This window comes from Carcharodon carcharias, chromosome 6 (assembly GCF_017639515.1).
Source record: "Carcharodon carcharias isolate sCarCar2 chromosome 6, sCarCar2.pri, whole genome shotgun sequence".
NCBI classification, from domain to species: Eukaryota; Metazoa; Chordata; class Chondrichthyes; order Lamniformes; family Lamnidae; genus Carcharodon; species Carcharodon carcharias.
Window position 1 is genome coordinate 139,100,152 of NC_054472.1, and position 24,059 is coordinate 139,124,210.

At 46.0% G+C, this 24,059-nt stretch overlaps 1 protein-coding gene and 2 non-coding genes across 8 annotated transcripts in view; 1 reads left to right on the top strand and 2 right to left on the bottom strand.

Moving 5' to 3' along the window:
• Window positions 1-24,059, top strand: part of esrp1 (epithelial splicing regulatory protein 1) — a 130,788-nt gene that overhangs the window by 62,315 nt on the left and 44,414 nt on the right. For 5 of the 6 annotated variants that reach the window (XM_041190305.1, XM_041190300.1, XM_041190301.1 and 2 more), the window contains exon 13: window positions 17,513-17,687. In XM_041190305.1, the coding sequence (XP_041046239.1) occupies window positions 17,513-17,687 (175 nt within the window). Of the gene's footprint in view, window positions 1-17,512; window positions 17,688-22,572; window positions 22,708-24,059 lie in introns of those variants that run through there. The other variant, XM_041190304.1, reaches the window with a different exon arrangement.
• On the bottom strand, window positions 10,422-10,503 carry trnas-aga. The gene has a single exon. It is a non-coding gene; the product is annotated as a tRNA-Ser (tRNA).
• Window positions 12,780-12,861, bottom strand: trnas-aga. Its single transcript has one exon. It is a non-coding gene; the product is annotated as a tRNA-Ser (tRNA).

The following is a 24,059-nucleotide window of genomic DNA, read 5'->3' on the forward strand; positions in this document are numbered from 1 at the left end:
AATCTTCCTATTCTTATGCTCACTTGGCACTGGGAGTTATCCTGAGATACTGCTCTTGAGCACCTGCTTTATAATTCCCTTCCTAACTCTCTAAAATCTACTTTCAAGACCTCATTCCTTTTCCTACCTATGTCATTGGTCCCAATATGGACCACGACCTCTGGCTGTTCACCCTCCTCCAAAAGAATGTCTTGCAGCCGCTCTGTGACATCCTTGATTCTGGCACCAGGGAGGCAACATACCATCCTGGATTCACATTTACAGCCACAGAAATGCCTGTCTGGTCCCCTAACTATGGAATCCCATACTACTATAGTACTTCCACTCTTCCTCCTCCCCTCCTGTGCAGCTGAGCCTCCTGTGGTGCCACGAACTTGGCTTTTGCTATAGTCCTCTGCGGAGCCATCCCACTCATCAGTATCCAAAATAGGAAAGTGGTTAGAGAGCAAGATAACCTCGGGGAATCCTGCACTACCTGACTGTTGCTCTTAGATACTCTGGCCTGTGTACTTCTTACCTATGGTGTAACCACCTCGCTAAACGTGCTATCCAAGTAATCCTCGGCTTTTGCAGATGCGCCACAATGACTCCAGCTGCCTTTCAAACTCCCCAACTCACAGTTCAAGCTTCTGCAGCTGGCGACATTTCCTGCACTTGTAGTCATCGAGGGCACTTTGTGCCTGCACGACTTCCCACATCTCACAAGATGTACATTCCACATGGCTGACCTGCGCTGACATGCCTTAAACTTTATGTAAAGCATTTACTACAGTATTTATTTATAAATTAGAATAAATTAGTTTTATTTTCTTAATTTGTTTGGAATAATTCCTATGTACACTACACAGTACTGACCAAAATTACAACTAAAAGTTATACGTTTCTTAATTACACTGGTATCTGTTCTAGATATTTATTTTAATTATTTTATTTTAATAATTTAATAATTTTTTTATTTTAAAATTTTGCTCCATTATTTGTAGACCTACCTTAACCCCTGTATCTTAAGCTGGCTTTTAACACACTGTCCCTTACACCAAGCACTTACCAGTTTCCTGTGTTGTCACAGTTTTTTCTCACTGAGTTTCTTCAGAAGCTGAAATGCTCCTGGCTCCCGACCTACTCTGCTCTGGTCCCAGGTAGGAAAGACTGCGCTCAGCTCTCTGGGCTCTATTTATGCTGCTCCCAGCTCCTGACCTGCCTCTACTCTGCTTCCAGTTAGGAAAGCATGATGGGCAACAGTAAAGATGTACAGTTAGCCACTGCTGCCCTGTGTTGGAGGAAGAGGGGAGGGGTTGCAAAAAAGAGGACAAATGATCTGGAAATAAGAAGTTAGAGGCATCAGAATTCGGCTTTGTTGTGATGCCCACAGTGGAGGAAAGACCTGTTGGCACTTGCAAACAAGGCTCTAAAATCAGGAATGGCAGGTGCCATTGTAAAACTATATCCCAGCTTCAGATGTGGGAAGAAAAATTAGAATTGCTACCAAAATAAACAGTATCCTTGTGTGATTTGCTTCCATGCAATCACTGATATCATTAGCAGAACCACCCATCCTTTTTCATGATATGTAAATCTAAACAAACTATCTTATACAATGTAATTGCACAGAAAGCAGTTAAAATAAGTAACAGCGACATTCTCTGCAAACTAACCTTTTATAATGTAGGTCTGAAAGATTTAGAAGAACATAGGAGCAGGCCATTTAACCCCACAAGCCTGCTGTGCCATTGTCAGATTGTCGTTGATTTGTGAGCTGACTCCATGTACTCCCATCTCTCTCTTAATACCTTAGGCTAACAAAAATTAATCAATCTGTCATTTAAAATTAACAATTGACCTAGCATTAATTTGCCATATGCGCAAGAAAGTTCCAAACTTCCAGCACTCTTCTGCGTGTAAAAGTACAACTGAATTTCATTCTTGAAAGGACAGGCTCTAATTTTCTGACTATACCTCCTAGTCCTAGATTCTCCAATAAGCGTAAGTAGTTTTGTTCTATCGGCCCTATCTGTTCTCTTTAATACCTTGGAATTTTCAAACAAATTACCTCTTAACCTTCTATGGAATACAGTCCTAGTTTGGATGATAATACTCAGGTCAGGTAGGATCTGTGGAGAGCAAAACAGAATTAACATTTTGGGTCAATGATCTTTCAGAACCAATAATTTGTCAACAACAGATGTTGGATTTATTGGTCTGTGGGCACAGTAGTATTGCTACTGGATTACTAATGCTGTATAGACATGAGTTCAAATACTACCATGGCAGCTGGTGGAGTATAAATTCAATTAAATTAAAACTAGTTGCAGTAATAGTGACCATGAAACTACCGGATTGTCTTAAAAATCTATCTGGTTCACAAAGGAGGAAATCTGCCATCCTTACCCGGTCTGATTCCAGACTCATAGCAGTAATGTGGTTGACCCTAAATTGTCCTCTGAAATGGTCTATCAAGCCACTTAGATGTGTCAAACGCTACAGAAAAACTGAAAAAGATGGAACATCCAGCATTGACCTAGACACTGGAGATGATGAAGGCATACCCTGTCCATTTGACCCTGCAAAGTCCTCCTCGCTAACACCTGGGCACTTGTGTCAGAATTGGGAGAGCTGTCCCCACAGACCAGACACAACCTGACATAGTCATACTCATTGAGTCATAACTTACAGCCAATGTCCAAGGCTCCTCCATCACCATAGCTGGAGCTGTCCTGCCGGTGGGACAGGACATTTAATTGGGAGGGAGATGTCCTCAATGTTGACTCTGAAGCCCATGAAGTCTCATGGCATCAGGTCAAGCATGGGCAAGGAAACCACCAACTGCCCTCCGTCAGCTGTTGAATTAGCAGTTCTTCATGTTGAACATCACTTGGAGGAAGCATTGAGGATAACAAGAGCACAGAATGTATTCTGGGTTGCAACTGCATCGTCCATTATTGAGTGTGGCTTGATGGCCAGCTCAGTCAGCGGTAGTGTGAGTTCTGAAGGACAGATCTGCCAGATGGAGCCTGTAGCAGATGACGAGTGAACCAACAAGAGGGAATAACCCACTAGGCTATGTCCTCACCAATCTAACTGTTGAAGATGCATTGAGCCACGACAGTATTGTTACGAGTGACCACCGCACAGTCCTTGTGGAGACACAGTCCTGTTTTTACACTAAGTACTCCTTCCACCATGTTGTGCGGTAATATCACTGTGCAAAAAGGGAGAGATTCGGAACCAATTACGCAGCTCAAAACTGGGCATCAATGAAACACTGGGCCATTAGCAGCAGCAGAATTGTATTCAGCCACAATGTGTAGTCTCATGGCCTGAAATATCCCTCACTCTACCATTATAATTAAGCCAGAGGACCAGTCCTGGTACAATGAGTGCAGGAGAGCGTGTGAGAAGCAGCACTAGACATACATAAAAATTATGCGGTTACCTGGTAAATGTCAATAGAATGCTGACATCCATGTTGAACAGTGGAAGCAGCAGATAGTAGACAGTGCAAAGCAATCCCGTGACCAATGAATCAGATCAAAGCTCTGCAGTACTGCCACATCCAGTCGTGAATGGTAGTGGACAAACAATTAACCAGAGGAGGATGCTCCATGCACATCTCCATCCTCAATGATGATGGAGCCCAGTACATCAGTGCTAAAGACGAGGCTGAAACATGTGCAACCACCTTTAGCCAAGTGAATGTTCCACCTCGGCCGCCTCCTGAGGTCCTCAGCATCATAGATGCTAGGCTTAAGCCAATTTGATTCACTGCACATGATGTCAAAAAATGGCTGAAGGCACTGGATACAGCATGGACTCTCGCAGCATCCCAGCTCTAGTACGGAAGACTTGTACTCCAGAACTAGCCAGGCCTCTAACCCAACTGTTCCAGAACAGTTGCAACATTGACATCTACCCAACAAAATGGGAAATTTCCCAGGTATGTCCTATCAATAAAAAAACAGGACAAATCCAACCAGGCCAACTACTGCCCCATCAGTCTACTCGATCATCTGTCAATTACATCTTTGATCACTTTACTGTGCTTTCATATGGCACTGAAACAGCAATAAGCTGGTCACCAATGCTCACTTTGAGCTCCACCAGGGACACGTTGTTCCAGACCTCAATATGGCCTTGATCCAAGCATAGACAAAAAAGGTGAGGTTAGAGGGACTGTCCTTGACCTGAAGGCTGCGTTTGACTAGGTGTGGCATCAAGAAGCCAGAGCAAAATTGAAGTCAATGGAAATAGGAGGAAAACTCTCCATTGGTTGGAGTCATACCTAGCACAAAGGAAGTTGATTGTAATTGTTGAAGGTTAGTGGTCTCAGTCCCAGGACATTGTTGCAGGAATTCCTTGGTGTCTAAGCCTAACCATCTTCAGCTGCTTCATCAATGACCTTCCCTCCATCGTAAGGCCATAAGTGGGGGTGTTCACTGATGATAGCACATGGTTCAGCACCAATTGCGATGACTCATTCTGAAGCAGTGTGTGACCATATGCAACAGGACCTGGACAACATTGAGGCATTGGGTTGATAAGTGGCAAGTAACATTTATGCCAGGCAATGACCATCTCCAACCAGAGAATTTAATCATTTCCCCTTGATTTTCAAAGGCATTACCATTGCTGAATCGCCACTATCAATATCCTGGAGAGTTATCATTCACCGGAAACCTAACTGGACCTGTAACTACAAGAGCAAGTCAGAGGCTGGGATGTAACTCACCATCTGATTCCCCAAAGCCGGTTCACCTTCTACATGGCACAAGTCAGGAGCATGATGGAATACTAAACAAAAACAAAAATACCTGGAAAAACTCAGCAGGTCTGGCAGCATCTGCGGAGAGGAACACAGTTAATGTTTCGAGTCCATCGTTAACTGTGTTCCTCCCCGCAGATGCTGCCAGACCTGCTGAGTTTTTCCATGTATTTTTGTTTTTATTTTGGATTTCTAGCATCCGCAGTTTTTTGCTTTTATTCTAGCATGATAGAATACTGTCTATTTGCCTGAATGAATGCAACGCCAACAACACTCAAGAAACTCAACACCATCAAGAACAAACAACTTGCTTGATAGGTACCTGATCCACTACCTTCAACATTCACACTCTCCAGCACCAGAACATAGTGGCAGCAGCGCATATTATATACAATTTGTACTGTGGCAACTCATCAAGCCTCCTTCAACAGCACCTCCAAGCTAATGACCTTTACCATCTGGGAGGACAAGGCCTCTGATTCGCCTGCCCCACTGTCACCTCAGGTCTTCGTATTCCGGGTGACACATTTAAAGGGCGCCCCTGCACAGAGCTCGCTCTCTAAGGGATCGAAAGCTGCTGCAAAGTCATGGCTGCCAAAGGGAGGAAACATGCTGCCCCCAAATTTAGTGATGCCTCCCTGGACGCAGGGGAGGCCCACTGTGAAGTCCTCTACCCTCGGTCTGGGTGAAGACTGGCAAGCAAGGTCATCAATCCTGCATGGGAGGCGGTGCCACCGGTGGTCCATGCCAGCGCCCTGCAAAAGAGGACAGGGGATGCATGATCATCTCCATTCTGCTAGGGTGAATCACTCTTCTTATCACACTCAACTCTCATCCACAGGGATCTCACTCACTGCCAGTTCAAGAGACATCACCATTCACTGTGTGTCTCACACCTTCATCTGCCTTGCAGACCATGTCCTTATCCTGTCCATGGCATCACTCAGCACCCACACATGCTTCCTCCTCATCTGGCCTGGCTGGCACCCTGGTTACACATGCTGTATCTGTATTCATGCAGGACAAGCTGGCACACAACAAAAGGGAGAAGTCGCAGACTGGTGGAGGAAAGCCCAACATCAAAGTTCTCACAGACTTTGAGAACAGAGTCATCCAGCTGGCCCATGACGATTTGGATCATTTCTGTGCTGAAGGTGAGGTTGGCGGTGCTCAACTAAGTGATGATCTGGCTGTACAACATACATTAGACAACCATGCTGTGAGTGATTTCTCCAATTCCGCAGTCCCCTGCCATGCACTAATGCTTTCGCAGGCACACTGGGAAGCAGCTGAGGGGCTCCACGAGCCAGGTCCTGGACTCAAGCCCCAAAGACACCCCGGAAGAAGAACCTGATGACACCCTAACTGAAGATTCGTCACATCTCTCACCCACACCCTCCACCAGCGCAGAGATGCACATCTCATTGGGACAGAATTCTAGAGTAGCCTCAGTTGCAGGCGGTAGGGACTTCGCAGGTATCCGGCACTCAGAACTGCTAGAGGCCAGAAAATTGCTGAGTTCGAGTCAGATAACGAGCCTTTGGACTCGGTCATGTTACAGTTGTCGGAGCTGCAATGGCAAGCTCGGGAACATCCGGAAGGCACAATGCAAGGCACAATGGAGGAGTCCGTCTGCCTTCAGTCTGAGGTGATAGTCCCAGCATGCCAATGCACCAAGGTCAACACTGGTAGGATGGAGGCCGCCATGAAGTACTTGGTCCAGGGCATCGGTCCTGCACTGTTGCGCAGGCTCAACTCCATCGCTAAAGCCATAGTTGGCCTCCAAAAGTGTCAGTGTGAGAGGGGTGTGGGGCAGCTTGATCTCATTTCTGCTTCCCCTTCTCAAAGAGTCAGTCACCCAAAGGGAGGAGGACCAGCAGCTTGACACCCTGGTGCCAGGTGACTCAGTGACTGTCCGGCTGATCCATACCCCTTCTTCTTGTGAGCCCTGCAGCTCTAGTTGAACAGGCTGATGAGGGTGCAGTTGGCTCATAGCAGGACACCCAAAGCAGGCTGGGGCCCTCCAGGACTCTGCCCTCCAGAGGATGCCCGCCAAGGTCATCACAGACAGGGCGTCGCAGTCAGCAGGCTGCCGCCACCTGTGCTGTGGATCTCGGGGAAGCACCAAGACATAGCGGCAGGGTTAGGAAGGTTAAAAAGATGTAACTCTTTTGAGTCAAACCAAATAGAGTAAATTAACAAAATCAGGGACAAAGTAAAAGGCAGGCCCTTAAAGGGAAACTGCAAAAACAAAAGACAAAATTTAAAGGAAACTTACAAACATCAAATCAAAATGTGATTAAAGGGGTCGATAAAACACCCCGTCCCTGTGGTGCCCACCGAGCACGGAAGGCCGCAACGGTGCCGGCAGACACTCAGGGACTCTCCAGGGACACCCGGCCGCAAATATAGCCATGAAAGAGGGCAGACATTCGGGTCGGATGACCCCCTCGATCACCCACTGCCTGGATCTGTTGATGGCCAACTTGGCCAGGCCCAGGAGCAGGTTCACGAGGAGGTCTCCTCCCTCCCAGCCCCCCTCCGCACCGGGTGCCCGTTGGTCAGAAACGTGGGACTGAAGTGCAAACAAAACAACAGTAAAAGGCTTTTCAAATAACTGAGAAGGGAGTGCAGCCTACAACAACCAAAATATACATGGTCCACAGACTCTACAAAGCTGCAAAAGATGCAGGCATCTTGGGAGTCCGTGAACCGACACTTCCTACAATTGTATAGGACTGCTGCACACAACATCCTCCATCCCAGGTCCCCGATGAAAAAGGGGAGGGCACCTCTGTAGAGGGACCCAACTGGGGACCTCCGCCACCAGACGGCAACAAGGCATGCCAGGGCGTGTCCAAGCAGCGGGCGAGGGCAAGGGAGTGAAGGGTATGCAGTAGCAGCTCGTAACAGGAAACCTCTCCATGCTGTGCTAAAGGATACGGAGGGCATTTCCACAAGGCAACTCAGGTTGCGGGGCACCAGATCCTGAGGGAGAGTTTGGGGCTTGGGGCCAAAGTGGAATTCCGTCCGAACAGGGCTGCACTCAGACAGAAGACCACTGCGCACCTGCGCCACCTCGAGGCCCAGAATGACGTCAGGGCCGAGTATGACCGTCCTAAGTTCTTGAATGGCATTGGCCATGAGCCAGATGTCCACAGACACACGATGCAACAACTCCTGTGGTAGAATCCAGCATACTCCACTACCCAGCACGTCCCCGATCCTGGTCACCCCGTCAGCCACACATCTCTCTGCCAACCACTGAAAAGGCCTGAGGGACAAATTCCTGAGCAGCGGCTCTTTTATGATAGCTGCTACTCCTGACGGCAGAGAGTTGCGTCGCAAGGCAACCACGTGCCAGACTTTGATCCTGTCCTTGCAAAAGATGGGCAATGCCTGCAAAGAATCACGAAGGCTCAAGAAGATGTCGCTCTTTTAAAGCCAACCAAATAAACCAAATTAACAAAATGAAGGATAAAATAAAACGTAGTCCCTAAGTTAGGATCACTGCAAAACCAAAGACAAAATTTAAAGGAAACAACATCAAACCAAAATGTGATTAAGAGGGTCGATAAAGCACCTCAACCCCTGCAGTGCCCACCAGGCACGGAAGGCCTCGACGGTGCGGGCAGACACTGCGTGCTCCCTCTCCAGGGACACCCGGCCGCGAACGTAGCCGCAGAATAGGGGCAAACAGTCGGGTGGGACAACCCCCTCGATCGCCCGCTGCCTGGACCTGTTAATGGCCAACCTGGCCAGGCCCCAAGAAGGTGTAAATCTTTTGGAGTTAAACCAATTAAACTAAATTAAGAAAATAAGGGATAAATCAAGTACAGCCCCTAAGGTCAGCTGTAAAACCAAGGACAAAGTTTAAAGGAAACTTATAAACATTAAACCAAAATGTGGTCAAAGGGGTCAATAAAACACCCCAGTCCCCGCGGTGCCCACCGAGCACGGAAGGCCTCGAGAGTGCCGGCAGACACCGCGTGCTCCCTCTCCAAGGACACCCGGCCACGAACGTAGCCGCGGAAGAGGGACAAACAATCGGGTGGGACTCCCCCATCGATTGCCCGCTGCCTGGACCTGTTAATGGTCAACTTGGCCAGGCCCCAAGAAGATGTAACTCTTTTTGGAACACCAGGGAGAACTTTCCTGCTGTTCGTCAACACTTAATGCCTACCCTGCGAGGTCAGATGGGCCCTTGGTTTGACCTTTCATCCAGAAAAAAGCACTCCCTCAGTACTGCACTGAAGTGTCAGCTTAATTACCTAGGCCTGGGATTGAACCCACAATCACCTGATCCAGAGGCAAGTGTGGACCCACTGAGCCACAGTTGACGCCCCTAAGAAGATGTAACTCTTTTCGAGTTAAAACAATTAAACTAAATTAACAAAATTCCCAAGAAGATGTAACTCTTTCGAGTTAAAACCAGTAAAACCAAATTAACAAAATTGGGATAAATCAGGCACAGCCCCTAATTCAGGTCAGCTGTAAAACCAAGAACAAAGTTTAAAGGAAACTTACAAACTTTAAATCAAAATGTGATTAAAGGGGTCAACAAAACACCCCAGTCCCCGCGGTGCCCACCGGGCACGGAAGGCCTCGAGTGTGCCAGCAGACACCGCGTGCTCCCTCTCCAGGGACATCCGGCCGCGAACGTAGCCGCGGAAGAGGGACAAACAATCAGGCGGGACTCCCCCGTCGATCGCCCGCTGCCTGGACCTGTTAATGGCCAACTTGGCCAGGCCCCAAGAAGATGTAACTCTTTTTGGAACACCAGGGAGAACTTTCCTGCTGTTCGTCAACACTTAATGCCTACCCTGTGAGGTCAGATGGGCCCTTGGTTTGACCTTTCATCCAGAAGAAAGCACTCCCTCAGTACTGCACTGGAGTGTCAGCTTAATTACCTAGGCCTGGGATTGAACGCACGATCACCTGATCCAGAGGCAAGTGTGGACCCACTGAGCCACAGTTGACGCCCCTAAGAAGATGTAACTCTTTTCGAGTTAAAACAATTAAACTAAATTAACAAAATTCCCAAGAAGATTTAACACTTTTGAGTACAAACACGTTTCCATCTGTATTCAGATGAGGTTACATTGTTTCATAGTTTGCCATTGTGAGATTTGAACTCTTGATCTTGGGGTTACAAGCCCAGTACCATAACCACTTGGCTATTTAGGCCAAGCCCCCAAGAAGATGTAACTCTTTCGAGTACAAACCCGTTTCCATCTGTTTCAGATGAAGTTACATTGTTTCATAGTTTCCCATTGTGAGATTTGAACTCTTGATCTTGGGTTTATAAACCCAGTACCATAACCACTTGGCTATTTAGGCCAAGCTTTAAGAAGATGTAACTCTTTCGAGTACAAACACATTTCCATCTGTTCCTATTCAGATGAAGTTACATTGTTTCATAATTTGCTATTGTGAGATTTGAACTCTTGATCTTGGGGTTACAAACCCAGTACCATAACCACTTGGCTATTTAGGCCAAGTCCCCCCAAGGAGATGTAACTCTTTCGAGTACAAACCCGTTTCCATCTGTTTTTCAGATGAGGTTATATTGTTTCATAGCTTGCCATTGTGAGATTTGAACTCTTGATCTTGGGGTTACAAACCCAGTACCATAACCACTTGGCTATTTAGGCCAAGCAAACGCAGTCAGCAGGATTCGAACCTGCGCGGAGTAACTCCAATGGGTTTCTAATCCATCGCCTTAACCACTCGGCCACGACTATCAAAGCTTATAGTTTATTGTAACTCTTTCGAGTACAAACCCGTTTCCATCTGTTCCTATTCAGATGAAGTTACATTGTTTCATAGTTTGCCATTGTGAGATTTGAACTCTTGATAATCTTTTAAATGAAAACCAAATCAACAAAATTGGGATAAATCAGGCACAGCCCCTAATTCAGGTCAGCTGTAAAACCAAGAACAAAGTTTAAAGGAAACTTACAAACTTTAAATCAAAATGTGATTAAAGGGGTCAACAAAACACCCCAGTCCCCGCGGTGCCCACCGAGCACGGAAGGCCTCGAGAGTGCCAGCAGACACCGCGTGCTCCTTCTCCAGGGACATCCGGCAGCGAACGTAGCCGCGGAAGAGGGACAAACAATCGGGCGGGACTCCCCCGTCGATCGCCCGCTGCCTGGACCTGTTAATGGCCAACTTGGCCAGGCCCAGGAGCAGGTTCACGAGGAGGTCCTCCTCCTTCCCGACCCCCTTCCGCACCGGGTGCCCATAGATCAGGAGCGTGGGGCTGAAGTGCAAACAAAACATCAATAAAAGGTTTTTCAAATAACTAAAAAGGGAGTGCAGCCTACAACACCCTATGTATACATGGTCCACGGGCTCCACAAGACCGCAAAAAGGGCACGTGTCCTGAGAGTCCGTGAACCTATGCATCCTCTTATTATAAGGGACTGCCGCATGCAACACCCTCCAACCCAGGTCCCCGATAGAAAGGGGGAGGACACCTCCGTAGAGGGCCTCCCATCGGGGGCCTCCGCCGCCGGACGGCAACAAGGCACGCCAAGGCGTGTCCGGGCGACGGACAAGGGCGAGAAAATGGAAGGTGTGCAGCAGCAGTCCGTACAAAAAGCCCCTCTTTGCCGTGCCAAAAGGCACAGAGGGCATGTCCCCGAGGCGGCTCATATTGCGGGGCACCAGCACCCGAGGGAGGGTTCGGGGCTTGGGGCCAATGTGGAATTCCGTCCGAACAGGGGAACGCTCAGACGGAAGACCACCGCGCACCTGGGCCACCTCAAGACCCAAAATAACGTCGGGTCCGAGCACGACCGTTCTCAGGTCTTGGATGGCATCGGCTGCGACCTGGACACTCACAGACGCGCGTCGCGCCAACTCCTGCGGGAGCATCCAGCCCAGTCCTCCGCCACCCAGCACGTCCCCGATCCTGGTCACCCCTGCGGCCACAGCCCTCCTCTCCGCCAACCACTGAAAAGGACGGAGGGGCGGATTCCTGAGCAGCGGCTCTCTGACGATAGCCGCTACTCCTGACGGGGGAGAGCTGCGTCGCGAGGCGACCACTTTCCAGACTTTGATCAGGTCCTGGTAAAAGACGGGCAACGCCTGCAAGGAGCCACCGAGGCCCAGCTGTTCTATAAACAGGAGCTGCACGTCATAATTCAGGCCGTGCACCTGACGGAAGAAATACGTCATCAGGGCACACCATCTAGGAGGAGGCTCAACGTAGAGGTATCGCTGCAGGGTCTGAAGGCGGAAAGTCGCCACCTGTGTGCGTAGGCACACTAGCGCCTGACCACCCTCCCTAAGCGGGAGACTCAGAACCTCGGCAGCGACCCAGTGCAATCTTTTGTCCCAGAAGAAGTCGACTAACAATCTCTGGATTCTTGTGACAAAGTCCGGGGGAGGGGTCAAAGTGACCAGCCGATACCACAACATGGCGGCGATCAGCTGGTTTATGACCAGAGCTCGACCCCGGTAAAATCATTGTAACTCTTTCGAGTACAAACACATTTCCATCTGTCTCAGATGAAGTTACTTTGTTTCATAGTTTGCCATTGTGAGATTTGAACTCTTGATCTTGGGGTTCTAAACCCAGTACCATAACCACTTGGCTATTTAAGCCAAGCTATAATTTGCCATTGTGAGATTTGAACTCTTGATCTTGGGTTTACAAACCCAGTACCATAACCACTTGGCTATTTAGGCCAAGCTTTAAGAAGATGTAACTCTTTCGAGTACAAACACATTTCCATCTGTTCCTATTCAGATGAAGTTACATTGTTTCATAATTTGCTATTGTGAGATTTGAACTCTTGATCTTGGGGTTACAAACCCAGTACCATAACCACTTGGCTATTTAGGCCAAGTCCCCCCAAGGAGATGTAACTCTTTCGAGTACAAACCCGTTTCCATCTGTTTTTCAGATGAGGTTATATTGTTTCATAGCTTGCCATTGTGAGATTTGAACTCTTGATCTTGGGGTTACAAACCCAGTACCATAACCACTTGGCTATTTAGGCCAAGCAAACGCAGTCAGCAGGATTCGAACCTGCGCGGAGTAACTCCAATGGGTTTCTAATCCATCGCCTTAACCACTCGGCCACGACTATCAAAGCTTATAGTTTATTGTAACTCTTTCGAGTACAAACCCGTTTCCATCTGTTCCTATTCAGATGAAGTTACATTGTTTCATAGTTTGCCATTGTGAGATTTGAACTCTTGATCTTGGGGTTACAAACCCAGTACCATAACCACTTGGCTATTTAGGCCAAGCTCTTAAAGGCTGTAACTCTTTCGAGTACAAACCCATTTCCATCTGTTCCTATTCAGATGAAGTTACATTGTTATTCATAGTTTGCCATTGTGAGATGTGAACTCTTGATCTTGGGGTTACAAACCCAGTACCATAACCCAGTTGCACAGCCTGGGCTTGGGTGTTAATCACTTGTACATAATGTTCACTCTTGTCAATAAACTCCTTTTTGTGACGAGCAGTGTTCGTGTCACTCAGATGTGAAACCTGGGTTCCTGCACAAGATAAAGGCAGGTAATGCAGTCCAGGGTCTCTTTCCTGTGCAGTGTGTAACTTTCAGATCAAAGTGCTGGTCCGGCTTCACACACACTGGACAAATTAGTGATGCCTGTGCCTCGGTGGTGCTTGTCATTGCTGCCAGAATGTCGTGGAAAAGCACCAGTGTTCTGTCATTCTCTTTGTGCTCTCGACACCTTTTGAGGTGGGGCTGCCCCCTCCATCTCTTTAGCACCTGTGTCTGGTGACGGTGTGCTCCTGAAGGGGACAGGTGCTAAAGGCTGACAAAGGATCAGGTGCATTTAAAGTTTCACAGCTGTGACTCCATGATATGACCCTGATCAGAGAACGCAAGGGAGTTTCCCTCAGCCACACAGGAGTCAGACATTCACAGAGGCAATGTGAAGATCAATGAAATGGCCTCACCACATGTCATCATCATCCTCCTGGAATCTAGAGACTATTAGGGCCTTCGCTGCCATCAACCACACAGGAATCAAATGTTCACAGATGCAATGTGAGAATGTCAGGACTGTCCCCACTGCATTTTGTCATCATCCTGCATGAATCCTGCGGTTATGAGGGTCTCCCAAGTGCTCCTGCCTCGTTGGCCAGTGCAGTGGCCTCATCACCAGCATCCTCATCTCCGAAGACTTCATTACCGTCGCCCTTTCAGCATCCTCGTTGGAGGAGATGTGCAGCTCATTCATCTCCTCCTCAGCCAGATCCTTCCACCTCCTTTGCAGCGCCAGGTTGTGTAGCATGCAGCAAGCAACAATGATACGCGACAACCTCTTGCACTGCATTGTAGTGTGCACCGGACCTGGCGACCTGCACTTTGGTGCCTCGACGCTTGAGCCTCATTATACTCTGTCTCGGCTGCAGTCTGAGGCCGCTGCACAGGCATCATCAGCCACATCCTCTGTAGCCCCTCCCCGAGGAGCCAGCCCTGCAGCCCTTCTGCACCCTGGAAGATGTCACAGATCTGAGACCTGCTAAGGATGTAGATGTTCCTTGGGAATTGTGCGCAGACCTGCAGGATGCATTTGTGATGGTCACGCACCAGCTGAACATTGGGTGAGTGGAAACCTTTGTGGTTGACGTAGTTGACTGCTTGTTGCCACGGAGATCTGAGCATCACGTGAGTCCTGCTGATGGCACCCTCCACCTGTGGAAAACCAAAGATCTGCACAAATCCCAGTGCTCTTGCTTTCTGGCTTTCCTGATCCTGGTCAAAATGCACAAAGTTCTTTGCCTTTGCAAAAATGGTGTCCGTGACCTCCTGGATACACTTGTCTGTGGAGGCTTGCGAGATTGTGCACAGGTCACCTGTGGAGCCCTGGAAGGAGCCACTAGCATAAAAATTGAGTGCTATGATCACTTTTACGGCCACTGGCAGTGGATGCCTCCATGTCCCCATGTCGCCAAACCCTGCAGCAGGAGGTATATGTGACTGACCAGTTTCCTAGACATGTGCTGTCTTCGGTGACGCTGGTTCTCAGTCATCTTCAGGAATGAAAAATGCCATCTATAGACTCTGGGCCTAACAAAGTGCCTACGAGTGATGGCTATCTGTGGATCTTTAGCTGCATGTGCAGGAGGCCCCATCACTCCTTCATCTTGAGGGAGGTGCTCCTCCCTTTGCAGATCCAGGCACCCCCACTGCTCTCTTTGCTCCCTGTAAGCCATGAGGCAAACTGCTAAAGCACCAGATTCCATGATCCTGATGTTCTCTTCCTGCAGGGTCAAAGAGAGATTTGTGGGTTAGCATGCGTATCCTAAGAACTTCTCTTGGTTCACGCAAGCGAGAGAGTGTTGGCCACCACTTGGATGGCCAGTGTGTAGTGCACTCCATGGCTGTCCAAAACACCAGCCACTTCCAACCCACTCCACTTGACCGATTGGTGGCAGCTTCAGCCACTGGACTGCATGCTGTGCTCTCAGCTTGGGCACAGGCATTCTCTTAACCTGCACTGCAAGGCTATGCTGTTAGTATGAACCATGATCGATAGTGGTCCAAACCTTGATAAAGACATCGCAAGAGGCTGTGAGTGCCTCTACCAGTGACTGTGCCATGGCCACCTTTTGTAAGCTGATTGTACAACTTGTCCAGTCGGCCAATTGTTCTGCTGCCCCCTAAAATGCACATTAATTTGCAGTCTGCGCCCAAGTGGTGAAAAGTCCTGGAGGATTATGTGGCATTTTCATGCTTTTTGTGTTGCTTCGGTGGGCAAAAAAGCTTCAAAGGCCTGATTCCAAAAATGTCAATGAAGATTCTGCTGAACGGTCTCAGCTGTGGAAGAATGCTCACTTTTTTGACCAGCTTTTCCAAGTGTGTGGCTGCTTCCCTCTTTTCCACCCCACCCCAGCATGTCTTGTGTACTTTCTTCAGTCTATGCTGCTGCAGGAAATGTGGCCCAGCAGTGACTGATGGAGCAGACTATCACTAGCTAGTTTCACAGTGTGAAACCGATTTCTGCCCCTCCTGCTGAATTGTTCCCCCCCCCCAACCCACCATGATACCCACTGCCAATGGGACTGTCCCCAGTTAACCCTTGAGCTACTCCAATAATATCTACTTTGAGCTTCATTTTCCTACCAATAGACATTCCAACTCCACATCCAACATGCTTGTTCCCCCCATTACTTATAGGAAGCAGTAGTTTTATACAACACCCAATCATGTTTTTTCCAAAAAAGTTTTTTGTCTACCTTTAATAAGAATGTACCACCTAGTATAATTCTCTCAATGCCCTTTTGACTTCCCTATTTACCACAAAGCGCTTGTCTTTTGTCATTAGTTGTGGTGTGGTTATGCTGATAAAATTCTGGAGAGAAAGAACCTAAATTTGTGACTTATTTCACACAATTGTGAACTGTCTTAATATGATGTATCCTTTTGGTTGTGATTCAGGGTGACGTGACTATCTCCAGAGTGCTTTACATATGGTGTAAATAGGAACTGTGTTAAACAAATACTGAAATGTACATGAAGCAACACAATGCTTAGAATGCACCTTGCCTGATTTTCACAAGATTAGGCACCGTATCCTGAAAATTATTGATACAGCTTTGAGTTTGGCTGTTTGTATTTGCTTGCTCAATAGCGACGATTAAACAGATATACAGTTTAACTCTGAGTGCTCAACATGCCTTGAGGCTTTCACGATATACAAAAAATATTTCAAACATATTTGTAAGAGTTTTAAAAATGGAATTAGAAAGAAGCTATGAATAAAAAGTGCTTTTTAAAAAATCATGTAAAATGTAAACAATGTACAGGGCAAAAGCACACCATAGTACACTCTAAGTATCTATAACCATTAAAAGGTTTTTTTCTTGGTAATGGATCCACCTATTGTTGCATTGAGTTATTTAAATCCAGAAGAATTTAGCATTAACCCCGGGCCTTTGCTCATTTGGGAATTTATCATTGGGGCAGCCTCAGCGTCACTGAAGAGAAATGTTTTCCTGAAAGTCCTTATTCTGATTGCACATTCTCATTAGCAGATCATTGGAAGACAATTGAGGGATGTTATATGACTACAGGATTGGGCTCAACTATGATATCTGTTTTGGCCAAATAGGTCATTCATTTCCACTATCTAAAACAACAACTTACTTTTATATAGCACCTTTAATGTAGTAAAACACCTCAATTCACAGGAACATTACCAGACAAACTTTTACAAAAAGCCAAGTAAGGATGTTGGTTATTAGGACAGGTGACTGACGGTTTGGTCTAAGTATTAGGTTTTAAGGACGGTCTTCAGGAATGAGAAGTTGAAGAGGTCTAGGGAGGAATTTCCAGAGCTTGGGGCCTAGATTGCTGAAGGCTTAGCTTTCAATAGTGGGGTGAAGGAAAGAGTTTATACCAGAGGCCAGAATTGGAGAAATGTTAGAGTCCTCGAAGGATTGCAGGGCTGGAGACGTTAAGTGATAGAGAAAGGTGAGGTCATGAAGGGATTTGAATACAAGGATGAAAATTTTGAATCTAGACTCTTGCATAAAGAAATGAGTTAAAGTACCAGGGGATTTTTGTTGCCTGTGAACCGTACTGCTATGGGTAGTGGTGTGGAGAAGAAAATAATTGCTCCTATGATACTTTGATATGATCAAATCTCCTATGATAGTTAAGTATTTATAAATTATGGACAAGGAGATCTCCTTGGGTACTTCTACAGCTTTCCACACAAGCAAATATTATGATTTCTCTTTGTTTTATTATCTAGGCTTGTCTCCCTCACCATACAATACATTTCCAACACAGGCAACTGTTATTTCAGCTGAATCTGCAGCTCTCTATCAACAACCTGTGTTTCTCAGTCCCCGGGCTCTCCCACCTTCAACAGCATACTACCCAGCTGGTGCCCAGTTCTACATGAATTATTCTGCATTCTACCCGAGGTGAGAATTCGTATCTAGAAGCTTGTGATAATAATGAAGGGTACAATGTCAAATTAATACTGGTCATTTAATCATGTACTGTTGGATGGCTATTGAGAGACCGGAAAAAAGTGAGGTGTTTCTTTGGTGTCACAACCTATCCATAAAAGCTGTTAGTTTGGCTCAGTCAAAGCAATCTCTTGTGTCAGCGTTACGTGGGTTCAAGTGACATTCCATAGACATGAGAACAAAATCTAAGCTCGTACTTCAGTGCAGTACTGAGGAAGAACTACACTGTTGGAGATGTCATCCTTTGGCCCCTTAGATTGATGTAAAAAAAAAATTCCACAACACTACTCAAAGAAGAGCTGATATTTATCTCTCAGCTAACAAATGATTTGGACATTTATTTCACTGCTGTTTATGAGACCTTGCTATGTGCGAATTGGCTGTCACGTTTCATTGATTACAACAGTGACTGTACTTCAGAAGTCTTTCATTGGCTGCAAAGCACTTTGGAATATCATGAATTCATGGAAAGTGTTAGATAAAAGCAAGATATTTCTTACATCCCTTTTAAATAGCCCCATCCAGCTCTTATCTACCATAATTTATAAAAGAACCTTTTTGAAGAGAAGTTTTGTCATGGCTACAGTCGCAAAACAAAACATGAGTTGGTTTAATAGTCTTTGTTTTCCTTTTCTTCTGTACTATTTCTAAATAACTTTTGTTCAGTGATAAGTGCTTCTGGGATAAGTGGGGAAATCTGACAGGGGAGCATGATACATTGGGCCCTAATTTACTATCAAAATAACGGTGACGCAATTGGTGTCTGTATTAGTTATGTTCAATAGTATAGTGTCTTCAAACAAAGGGTAGATGTGTGGTTAACCTCAAATGCAAAGTTACTGACTGAGTTGTGCCTATCCATCATTAGTTTCATGAAAACTACTTGGCATTTGTTATACCATTAAAATGCATTGAATAGTATGAAGTTGCTTTATTTTCATGGTAGATGCAAACTAAGTTTGCTGCAACAAGTTGGGTTTTTTAAATTTCAGTACAAGTCCCTTTTTTAACAATGATAAGCGTTAATTATTGCCAGTAACCTCTCCAGCATTGAAAAATTAATTATTACAAGTGAACAGTTTCATTCCAACAGGTTTTAATTGTTGGTCATTTTAAAAATACAAAAGTTAAAATGAAAAACATTTTTCTTTCTGCCTGTCTTTCCCTTTCTTTTAGTCCAATCTTTCTTTTTTCTGGTTCCCTTCTGTAACAGATTTGGCACTGAATTCGCCCAAAATAATTTAAATTTCCTTCTTCATCCTTGAGCTACTAGCCTCACAGTCCTTCATTCTGATTTGTTAAGGAGATGCATAGCCTTGTTGACTCGGGCTCTCTTTGCTGCAACATTTAACAGCTCACCATGCAAAAAATTTTAAAATCTAAATGTGTAAGGGCAAGTCTAACAGCAGACAGCTATAGAAAATAATGGCCCAATATATTTACAGTACTGCCTTGTAAATGAGACACTATACACATGAATTTAAACCCCGTGTGCTGCCTCCCTTGTATTCTCTGACACAAAAGTGGTATGAAAGTAAATAACTATCTAAGGCAGCATCTATTATTTTGTTCTGGCTTTGAGTTCCCAACCCACCAAAACCCTTTACATCTCTCTTCATTAATTGGAAAGCTATAGGCATGATTCCTCACCAACTGCGTGTGTGCAGTTCAGTTGTTTCAGGGTGCCAGATCCATCCCATGACTCAGAGGGAACTGGTTCGTCACAGCAAAACAGTTGTAACTAAAACCACGATCTAAGTAGGGTATAAAATAGTTGCATTGACCTAATTGGAGAAAGTCAATGAGTTAGTAGAGTGGGAGCATTTGTTATTTTCTCTGCTTTTCAATCTATATGTTCATTTAGCACTCTCCCACCAAGTTTAGGAATTCCGTAGGAACAAAGTAGGCCATTCAGTCCTTTGAACAAACATCCGCAATTTTCTTGCACATTGGTCTGGAATTTGGGTTAAGAACAATAGTGAGGCTATCAGCGCTCACCATATAATGGAGGAAATCTGACAGCAATGCCTGGAGTATACGCATACGCAGTTTAATGTGAAATCCAGATGTTGCTGTCAGAGATAACAATCTACTTTTCCATAAGGTGCACTGTTGTGGTCCTTTCTGATTGATTGATTGATTGGGCATTGAAATGTCTGCAATAGCATGAACATTGGTGACTTGCCTGCTAATTCCACGCGAAAAGCAGCTGAAAAAGTTAGGGTTGGTGCATTCTGCAATAAGTGAATTTTTAATGGTGTCATAATTATTGCTGAACTCTCTAGCCTTGATAAATTAATTTTACAATTCTGAAGTCTCATAAGACTCCCTCAGAGGAAAATCTGTGTTGGAGATTGAAAAAAAAATAAAGCTTTCAGCCAGGGGCCTGGATTTTCATCAAATCAGGATGACTCGGGAGCCCTTTTAAAAAATGGTGGGTGGGTCCCAATTCCAGGATTTCTGACCCAGCTCCCAGGCTGTGCAATTTTTCAGGAGTGCCTTTTAATGGCTGGTCTGGGTCGTGAGCCTGCACTCAATACACCCGTCCTGGCTGGCTCCATTGCAGAGATGGGCATGTCTTGCTACTCTGCAATTTTCATGGAGTCGGGCCGGGTTTTTAAAGAGTCATGGTTTGTGAGCAGACTCGATGGGCCAAATGGCCTAATTTCTGCTCCTATGTCTTATGGTCTAATGACACCTCGGAGGCACCATAAACCATTGTCTGCTTGAGGGGACCTCTTAAACGGTGAGTTCAAAAGGTCCTCCTCATGTCCCCTTTGCCAAGCTTGCCCCCCACCCGCCTTTGTGCATTCTTCCAAGGTAGGCAAACTGTGCTGGCAAATTTTCCATTCTCCTGCCCACCTCGGTGATGAAAATCCAGGTCTTAGTCTCTCATCCCTTTCCTCAATTCCATTCGTATTTCCCAGTCTTTATTTTGCTTTTTGTACATTCGTTTAAATCTAATTTATATTTCCTGCTTTTTGCTTCATGCTTTGGACTCTGCATGTCTGTGAGGGTGCTTCAATCTAGTTGAAGAGTCTCACTGTTACTTGCCCTGTTCAGATTCCACAGACTCTCTGTAGAGTCCACTGTGCTGGAAGACATCCATTTAGAGGAAATTTTTCCTGATAAACCCACAAGAGGTCTTTGGGCAGTTGTCAGTGAGGTAAATAGCAAAATCTGGGCCAATAACTTCCATGCTCTGATTCTGCAAATGTTACCCCACTCAAGTTTTTATTCTTCAAATGTGATACTTGACATTAAAATAAAAGCAAAATACTGCAGATGCAGGAAATCTGAAGTAAAAACTGTGCTGGAAAAACCCATTAGGCTTGGCAGCATATGTGGAGACAGCAACCGAGTTAATGTTTTGAGTCCAATACGGCTGTTCTTCAGATCTGGGGAGAGGTAGAAATGTGTGTTTTATGCTGTTGAGAAAGGGGAGAGGAGCAGAAGAAAATGAAAGTCAGGGATAAGTTAGAGGGTAGGGAAGATAAAATGACAAAGTTGTCATGGAATGCAAGACAAAAGGAGTGGTAATGATAGTATTACAGACTAAAGCTTTGCCCCAAAGTAGGCATTAATAAGCAGAAAAAAAGTCAGCCCTGTCTGAATGCAAAAAAACATAAGAGCAAGATATAGACCGGCACTTGATTGCGTGGGTTGGGGGCGGGGGTGGTGGGGAATCAAAACAGTGGACAGAGTTCATGGTCTGAGGTTGTTGAACTCAATGTTAAGCCCTGAAGGCTGTAAAGTGCCTAATCGGATGATGTTCTGTTCCTCCATCTTGCATTGGGCAATTCACTGGAATATTGTAGCAGGTCGAGGACAAAAATGTGAGCATGAGAGCAGGATGGTGGATTGAAATGGCAAGCGACAGGAAGGTCGGGGTCATGCTTGCTGCCTGAACAAAGCAGTCACCCAGTCTGCGTTTGGTCTCCCAATTGTAGAGGAGACAGCATTGTGAGCAGTGAATACTGTAGACTAAATCGAAAGAAATTCAAGTAAATCACTGCTTCACCTGGAAGGAGTGTTTGGGGCCTTGGATGGTGAGGAGATAAATGAGCAGGTTACATCACCTATGATGGCATGGGAAGGAGATGAGGTGTTGGGGGTGTTAGAGGCGTGGACCAGGATGTCATGGAGAGAACAGGCCCTCTGAAATGCTGACAGGAGGTGAGGGGAAGTTGTGTTTGGTGGTATCATGCTGCAGTTGGTGGAATTGGCGGAGGATGATCATTTGAATATGGAGGCTGGTTGGGTGGAAAGTGAAGTCAAGAGGAGCCCTATCAAGGTTCTGGAAGGGAGGGGAAGATCCTTGACCTTGCCCGTCAGTGCAGGCTACTTGACCATAGTGACATCAGAACCAACCTTGATCCTGTGCTCACTTTCTAGCAGAAGTATCTAGATTAGGACTAGCCATGGAGTTATTACAGCACAGAAGGAGATGTTTGTCAATTAATGCAAGATGGACCAAGGAATTATAGATATTTTATAGCACAGAGGAGGCTATTCAGCCCATCACATTTATAATGTCTCTCTGAAAAAAACAATTCCTTGGTCCCACTCCCTTTTCACTATATGCTTGCATCTATAATAAGAACTTTTGTTTCTTCATGGTCCTGAGATTTGAATTGCAGCACTCTGAAGGATATGCAGATTGAGTTAGATCAAGTAGAATGAAAGAAGTTGGAAATATTAATCAGGCCTGGCAGCATCTGTGGAGAGAGAGAAACAGAGTTAATATCTCAGGTTGATGACCTTTCATCAGCACAGTCCTGATGAAAAGGCATACCTTGAAACTGAGTATTTCCAGTAATTTTCTATTTTATTTCAGATTTCCAGCACCTGTAGTATTTTGCTTTTGTAAAATGGAAGAAGACTTCTGTGGAGCATAAATAGTGGAGTACTGACCAGTGGAGCACTGACCACTTGGCCTGTTTGATGCTGTAAATTCTATGTAAGACTTTTAAAAAGGACGTTGTAATAAACATTGCACCATTATATCTGGACATGCCACTTGCAGGACTTCGGCTTTATTTGACAGCTAGTCTCATTGATATTGTACAATGACAGAGTCCGAAAGGGAAAAGCCATCACAGCAGCACCAGACAGAAATCTTTGTTTATGTCACACAACATTTGGTGGGTGGGGGAGTGGTGGGGGTGCAGAGGGGTGGTGACACTCAGAAAACAAATTGTTTTTATTTTGCTTCCAACACCTTGGTTTGAATCTAATCCACACTGATGCAATCTGTGCCCAAGCCTGCAGCAGTTTACGTGAAATAATTGGACAGTCTGTTGAGTTGGTTCAGACTTATTGGAAAATTTGCCTATCTTGCTTATTATGGTTGAGGATAAGGAATGGACAAATTCAGAGGCGCAGTCGGTGGTGCTTTTTCTTCTGTACAATGGGTAACATTACTGTGGCAAACAACTGATTGTAACTATGGTGAGAACTCCTGTCGCCTCAATCCTGAGCTTTGATTAGTGGTCTGTTATTATGCAGAGTGTAATTACTCTGGTTTCAACCAACATTATATTTAATCTGTGGATGTTTAATGTTGATATTGGGTGAAATAAATGAGATGTTCCCTTCCACAATGTGTGTCTCAATGGGTGGAATTTTCTGAGCCTGCTGGCAGTGGGAGTGATAGGTGGCATGCACGGAAAATATGGTGCAACCTGCTTCACGATGGCACGAAGGCAGGTCGCGATTGTCAGTGCGGAGCTAACTGTAATACATCAGCGTATAATTAAAAGGCCATCGTGCCAGGCTCTTTGAACCCCACCGTATTGTCCGTCCACGTCGGCGGGAAAGAACGCTCCCTGTTGTTCCACAACACACCGACGACATACGCTTGGCGGCCTTCACTTTGGGGGTGAGTAGCAGCGCCCTGTTTACAAGCCTCGGGTGCTGGGGGGCAGGGGCAAGTGCTGGCCAGCCTCGGAGGTGACTGCTTAAAGCAGGGGGAGTATGGTTTCCGGGGGCAAGTATTGGCCAGCCTCGGAGGCAACTTCTGAGGTGGGGGATGGAGGGGGCGGGGGCCGTCACGTGTTGCCCTGGCGCTGCATCCTGTGCATAGGCAATCAAGGTGGGGGTCAGGACGATCACAGGAGGATGATGACAACATGCAATGAGGACACTCCATGGATCTTCACATAGCCTCTAAGAATATCTGATTCCTGTCCAGCCGAGGGCAGCTCACTTGTGCTCTATGATCAGGGCCATCTCAGAAACACAGCCATGAAACTTTAGATGCATCTGATGCTATGTCCGCCTTCAGCACCTCAGCCCTTCAGGAGCTGGTGCACAGCATCACTG